Genomic DNA, 7285 nt, shown 5'->3' with positions numbered 1-7285 from the left:
TGCCTGGGTGCTGCTTTGAGGATCCCCTGGTTGGCAAGGCAACAAAAATAAATTTACTCTTTGTAGTTCATCCATGATTTTGTGGTTGTTCCTGCATCCTGCCTGTGCCGGCTCACAAACATATTTTAAAAAAAATATGCTGGATCTTTCACAGAAAGTAATTACCACTCTCTGAACTCCTATGAAAATGCAGACTTATACCCTACCAACATCATCAGTTGATTAGATCTTGTCAGATTCACACTGAACAAGTCCTCTACTTAATTCAAATATGCCTGTACAATGAGGACATGTAGTAAAACATTTCTGGAAATTATTTGAAAATGGTAGAGTATCAATACATTAAACGCAAAGTTTTCATATACTTAATGACAGCACAAATAAGCAACTCTACAAAGAGGTAAATCAGTAGTCACTTTATTGTGAAAATTAAATATTGCAGTTCTAGTATTAATTGCAAAAAACCCCGATAGCTTGTTTCTGCCTTCTTGCCCTCTCATGATGAATTAAATACAATTCAAATGCAAAATCAGTAGTACTCAAAAAAAGTGAAGATTACCAACCCACACCTAAAATCAAGCTGAATGTTAAAGTCCTGGTAAATGAGTGGCTATGACATTTAAGAGCACTCTAAACATAATGTATGGCTTATGCAGACCACTGGTTCCAACCTCCAAAATTGCATCTCTCCCATCTAACTAAAAATGTTTATTGAAAACTAGAGCAAAAAATGGTTGTTAACCAAACAGGCAATTTGGTGAGAACCTGGCCTGACTTCAGCGTGAAGTTTGCTATTTCATTAACTGGCTTACAAAGGACTTAAAAGTGAGGCCTTGCAAAGTAGGGTGCCAGTAGGCACAACCTAATCATTTCTCGAAAGAGTTCAACTCCAGACAGAGCTTGTGTTTTATTCTACCTGGTTTCCCATAAACTGTTGGTTGCAGAGTTGTAACTACACTTATAGTTGCATTACAAGAACCATCTAGCAAAATTAAGAGCAGCTCCTCCCTATGTGCGCAGAGTATATAAAAAATAACTTTTTAATATGGTGAAGCATTATGTGCTATTTATCCTGGTGTAAAGTCCTAGCAGAGACAAAAACTTTGGGGAGGGATATGGGATTGTTTTGGTTTTTACTCTTGAGACAACTAGGCAAGGTCATTACTGCATTCATGAATGACCTGCCCCAGTTTATCTGACAGTGATAGTTGAGTATTTCTCTATTGGGATAATTCAAGAAGAAACAGACACAGAACTATTTTTAGCAGTGAAAATGCAGACTGTTTTCAAAATGTCCCCATATATAGCAAAGCAACAGGTTGCACACAGTCTGAAGGCACCAACAGGCTGCTATCTGTGGGAAGAAAACAGAAATAGCCACCAGCTCAGTGTATGGCTATTGCTACAGACAAAGGAACAACCTGAAGGGGACTACTGTTGTTAAGACACCACACTGGGATCTATATTGGCTACTTTTCACAGGTTTGGTGTGCTGGATAGAATTTGCCCACCAAAAAAGGCTGCTTTGTTCAACATTTTTTTATTTTGGGCTGACATCAGTCAGCCTGCATCCTTTTGGCGCAGATGCTGGGATGGTGGGCTACTTGTTTGCCACAAAGGCTCCTTGCCTTTAACTTGTCCTCTCCAGCACACAACAGTTTGCTCCAGTAAAAGCAATATTTAAGTAGGCCAGTGCTCTCCTTTGGAATTTACCCTTTGTCAATCAATGATAGGTGGATGGATGGAGAAGAAATGCATGTTCTACCCTAAACCTCCACTTTCTGCCCCAAGTGGTTGGAAATGGGGTCGGACTGGACTGGTGACAGATCTTCTGCAAAGATAATTAATTTTCTTGCCACAGATCTGGGTAACGTTTTGGGATCTCAGAGAAGTATCTCTTTCTACCTATTAATAAACTTTTGTTCTGAATGACAGAGCATTAACCCAGGACTCCCATGTAACCCAGGACTTTAGATTTTGGGGGCGGGGGGGCAATTCCAGACATACAGAGACTTTTTGACATGTACATAAACAAAGCAAGAGGCAGGGAAAGAGTAAAACAATGCAACAACTTCAGTTGTTCAACTAGACAATAATATAGAATATAGTTTAAAAAAATAAGTCTATTTCCTTGCTACCACCACATGCTCCTGAGAACTGCTATGCATCAGGCAAGCACAAAGTGCTGTAATTTGTATTTAAGAAGAGCAGGTGCAGCACAATAGTCTTTGTGGCCCACCACCTTGGCTTTCTGGCTTAAATATGACTAAAATCAAGAGCGTCTGTATAAGGAGGCATCAGTCACAAGAGAAACCATGGCCTTCAAAATGCAATAGGCTTCACTTTCTCCAGTGTTTTTCTTCCACGTGCTTGTCCTAAATCCCATGCTGCAGGAACTGGGCTTTTCAGAAGTCTTCAGGCAAAACAGAATATTCCCCTAATTATTAGTACTCCGTTGCATTTTACAGTCATGCCTCCAGGAACACTATTTCACTTGTTCAGAGAATGGCCCAGCATTTGCAAGGATGAAACCTTCTTCCATAGTTCATAACTGGCTACACAACCCTCACTCAAGAGCTACATCCAAAGCAAAGTGTTTGAAAAGGAAGATTCTTATTCAGTTGTATATTACAGAAGGAGTGGCTTTACCCTGGTGTTGGACAGAATGGTGCTGTAGAGCCAAGCAAAATAGCAGGAATACTTGGTGTGGTTTCATACGCCAAGTATTGGTGTATGAAATTCATACAACACCGTTCCTTGTGTGAAGAAATAAAGGTATTGCCACGCAGGAGTTCACAGGTGGTCATCTCAATTAGGACACTGATTTCAACAGTCCTTGAAGAGCCTGATAACATCCTCAAGACAAGCTGACGCTTTTACAGCAGCAGAAAAAAAACACGTTCTGTGATGGAAGACACTTAGTCTTGAATTGGAGGCCTATGGATTGGAGAAAATACAGCTGCCCAAGCCTGTCGGAAGAGCTGGACCAGTTTGTAAATGAATGGCAGTGATGTGGGAGAAGCTGCAGAACAAAACAGAAAGCAAAAGAGCCTTTCATTATAAAAGGTAAAACTAAGATATGCTAAACATATTAAGAAAGAACTAATCCCAGCTAGAGTTAATTGAAACCTAGTTGTCTTACTTCCTTCTGTTCGGCTCAGTACTTGGGCCTTCACCCAGGACACTGCTCCCACCCCTAGCAAGCCACCTTCAGTATTTTCCAATGGACTATTTGCAGAACAGCTATGGAGCACCTGTCACCCAGCAGAAGGGGAAACACCCATCCCCTCCATGCCCCAGCTGCCACCTCTATGTTATGGGACCAGCCCATTCTTCAGCAACAGCAGCAGCCATCACTGGTGAAACTCCAGCGTAAGCAGATCAAATGCATGACTACATTGCTGCCCTGGGCAACTCTCTGCTTTCTTGACAGGACAGCCTGTCAGGCAATCACTCTTCCAGGAGACATTCACCTTGTAGCACCTCAAGTTGACTGAGGCAGAGACTGAGTCTAGGACAGCTCAGCCTGCCTCTCACAGTCTGTACCTTGTCTGTTGGAAAGCACTGAGGATGGAATAACTGTTTTCAGAAAACCAGCTTTTGTAGAGCTACATCTTTCTACATGGATTGCAACTGGAAATATTAGAAACAAGCCTAACAGTAAGTTCCTAGTCACCCAGTTGTTGTGTCTCCCAAAGACAGACATTTACACAGACCAAATCTATTAAAAGCAATTATTTCCTTCTCTGTAACCATAATGGAATTTAAAAAATTGGAAATCTTAATACTGTACCTGGGTCTAATCTCACTACCACCAGGTACAGCAGAAAAGTAGCCAAGAGCATCTTTTTGTAAGGAAGTAAATAGAAGTGGCTTGACACGGACCTCAGTGCTCTACGTAGCAATGTCAACATGGTCAAGAGCTTTTGGGACAGAGCACCTAGAATACAAGAACAGAAAGGCTGTTAGGGCAAAGTAAAGTAAAAAAAGTAATCACATAGATACAGATAATAAGAAACTAAGATACTAAAGTAAGACTGTTCTTAGTTTGATTGCATGAGAGTTGGGTTGGGGTTTTTTTTTAATAATAAGGAACAGAGAAACAGTACAATTTTGTACTACAATTCATTATACCTTTTTTTTTTTTAGGCATCTACTTTAGTATAATATGATCTTATACCACAGTAGTGCCAGCTTCTCTCCTGGGAGATAACATCAAATGATTTACAGTTCTGGAGGAGAAGCAGTACTTTAAATGCCAGACATGCATTGTTCTACATGGGCTCAACTGTAAATGGAGATGAAGCAGAGAGTACACAGAGCCAACAAAATGTATCCTTAAAGGACTGCTAGGTACTTTTAGTTTCCTTTTTGTACCTTAAAAAAAAAAAAAAACAAAAACCAACCAAAAAAAAACAAAACAAACAAAAAAGAACCTTAAAAAAAAACCCAAACAAAAAAAAAACACACCCCACCCCCCCAAAAAACCCACAACAGCCCACACACACATTTATTCTGAAGTGCTTTTGAACCTGGAAAATAACTCTCATCTCTTGACATCAGCAGAGACTAAATACGCTTTGTAATTGTCAGTAAATGGATCACTAAGTCTTCTCTTTCCTTCTGTGATACACAACAGGACTTCCTCGTGGCTGCAATACACAACAGAACTTCCTCATGGCTGGTTTGTCATGACAATATTCTTAATATATAGCTAATACTTGCTACCCTTTGTTAGTAAGGGATCAACTAACTTGAAATAAAATTATAAAAAAGAAGAGGAGCACAAACAACAGAGGGAAAGCCTACCCAAAACAGTTTCTGTTGCTGCGTCTTGCTGGTCTTCAGCAGCTGAGTGCATCTCTTCCCGTTGAGTCCACTGACATCGACTTTCACAAATGGTCCCGAGAAATGCTAGCTGCTGCTCGCTGTCAAAAACTTCACAGCCGCATACAAGCTCTTCTGCCCCCTCAAACCGGCCAAGTGGAAGCAATACATGCAACAGATAGAGCTCCAGCAATGAACCATACTCGGGGAGGCTCTTATTGGTTTGGTCTCTCAGCCAGCTACTGCCAACCTCCAGCATCACCTGGGGCTCTCTCACTTTGCTGTATAACAGGATACTGAAACACGAGAAAGAAATATTAGAAAACGCTAACTCTTTGTAAAAGCTGAGATCACTGACAGTTACTACCCACAAGGAGCTATCATGAAGGCAAGCATCAGGGTCTACACTTGAAACACAGAGAGATTTCTGAGGCAGACAATAGGTGCAGCCACTGATGTTACCTTCTCAGCATCATCCCTTTTGTCCTTTATCACCGTAAAGCAATCTGCTGGCCTGCAGGCAGGCTCCAGCACGCACAGGTCAAGAACAGGCCTGTCCCAGGTTCCGCTTTCATCCTCACACCGCGCAAAGTGAAAATATCACACAACATTCAAGTCTGGCCTGCAATTAAACATAACTAATGCAAGCCCTATGAATCTGACAGCCACAGACAGAAACTCACCACAGTTCCAGAACTTTTGGAGGCAGATGTTCGGGGACATGGTAATACTGTAGGACCCAAGACAGAACTTCTCTCCACCGGTTCATCTCAGCCAGCGCCTGAATCCCCACAACACAAAGGGAGCATTTCACTTCTGCAGAACTGGTAATGAAGAGACGCCTAAATAAGCGCTTCTTACAACCATGTGTCCCCTTGCATCCCTTCCAGTGAGCTGCAGCCTAGCCTAGGTACTCTACAGTTCTCTGGCAGCTGCTTCCCCTCCTTTCCCTTTCCTCCCCCGATAAAAAGGCAAATTCAACCCCCCGAGAAGATGCACTGAGCCTGTATCTCTCGGAGGGCACAAGGAATGCTCCTAGGCACACCTCGCTTCCCTCAAACACGCACGGGTTCCTTCATATGAAAGATGTAAATATAGACAGGCCATTATCAAATAGGAGCCAAAGCCAAGCCAGGTTTTAAACGGTTACTAACTCGCATTTTAGCAACATTGGCCATCCTCCATTAATTTAGATAATTAAGAAAAAGCTAAGCAAAACCACAGCAAGGACCATCGGTGCTACTGCCATTCACGCAGATAATATTTATATTCGAACCTAAGAGGTTCCTAACCCCACCCAGAAAAAAACCCCAGTTTATTAAGCCCAAAAAGCCCTCTATTAAAAAAAATAGAACCACTAACAGGGCAGACACGGCCTGCAGTTAGAAGCCAGCCTGACGCTGATGCGATACCGAGCCACCTCCCAGCGCCGCCCTGTCCCCGCTCCGCACGGCCGGCACCCGCTCGCACCTCTCGGGGCCGGGGCCGGGGCCGGGGCTGGGGCCGGTCCCCGGTCCCAGGCTGTCGCAGCCCGCCTCACACCTCTCCACGGCGGCGGCGAAGTCCCGATGCAGCACCAGCAGGTCCGCTGCCTCCTCCAGCAGCGAGGCCGCCTGGGCCGAGACCGGGGGCCAGGCCAGAGGCTCGCTCCTCATGGCGGCGGCGGGAGGGCTGGCGGGAGGGCTGCTGCTGCTGCCGCCGCCGCCTTCCCCGCGCCCCACAACCCGCCGCCTGCCCGGCTCTGGCTCCGGCTCCAGCGCCGCCACCGCCCTCCCCGGGGCTGGGCCGGGCTCCGCTCGGGCAGGCAGCGACGGCAGCGACAACAGCGCGGCGCCCCACAGCCCCGGAAGGCCATGAGAGAACCCCCGCGCCGCCGCCTCCCCTCCCGGCAGCGGAAGGGCCGCCGCGGCGGACATCTTCTCCCCGCCCCGCGGGCTGGCGGGACATGTAGTCTAGGCGTGAGGGAGCGGGGACCAACGGCCGCTGGGGCGAGGCGCAGGAGCGGCGGCTCCTCGGCGCGCTGGCTTCCCAGGGGGGCCGTCCCGCCCGCAGTCGGGGCGGTGGTGGAGCTGACTCTGCGAGGATTAGTGGTTAAAAGCGGGGTCTGCGAGGGCCCTCCGAGAAGCTGCGACCGCAGGCTGTGGGATCCCGACGCTTTCAGCCGTGCCGTACCGGCGGTCGGTGCTGGTCCCTGCCAGAAACCCCTTCGGTTTCTCACTCGTGTGGCTGCCAAGGGGAAACGGTCAAGCCAACGCTCTCCATTTCGGCTGCCCTCGTTAGCAGGCGGGTCAGAGTCCCGCAGCGGCCGCTGCCGTGCCCCCCGCGGCCGCCGGGTGTCAGCCCAGCCCCAAGCGTGTCCCTGACAAGCAGCGCGCCGCGGAGGAGGCCGTGGAGGAGCGAGGCCGCACGGCTGCGGTCCTGCGGCTCTCCTCACCACGGCCAGGCGGCAGGAGAAGAG

General features: G+C 46.7%; 1 protein-coding gene across 1 annotated transcript; it reads right to left on the bottom strand.

Moving 5' to 3' along the window:
• Positions 1–401: 401 nt before the first annotated feature.
• PEX26 (peroxisomal biogenesis factor 26) lies at positions 402–6976 on the bottom strand. Its single transcript, XM_075505283.1, has 5 exons — positions 6298–6976; positions 5511–5651; positions 4810–5123; positions 3794–3940; positions 402–3022 (listed from the first exon to the last, which is right to left on the bottom strand). The coding sequence occupies exons 1-5, from the start codon at positions 6741–6743 to the stop codon at positions 2919–2921; spliced, it is 1152 nt and encodes a 383-aa protein (XP_075361398.1). The 5' UTR covers positions 6744–6976; the 3' UTR covers positions 402–2918.
• Between the last annotated feature and the right edge of the window lie 309 nt (positions 6977–7285).

This window comes from Mycteria americana, chromosome 1 (genome assembly GCF_035582795.1).
Source record: "Mycteria americana isolate JAX WOST 10 ecotype Jacksonville Zoo and Gardens chromosome 1, USCA_MyAme_1.0, whole genome shotgun sequence".
Taxonomy (NCBI): domain Eukaryota; kingdom Metazoa; phylum Chordata; class Aves; order Ciconiiformes; family Ciconiidae; genus Mycteria; species Mycteria americana.
Note: the sequence above shows the minus strand (reverse complement) of the source record. Positions and strands in the feature narration are given on the sequence as shown.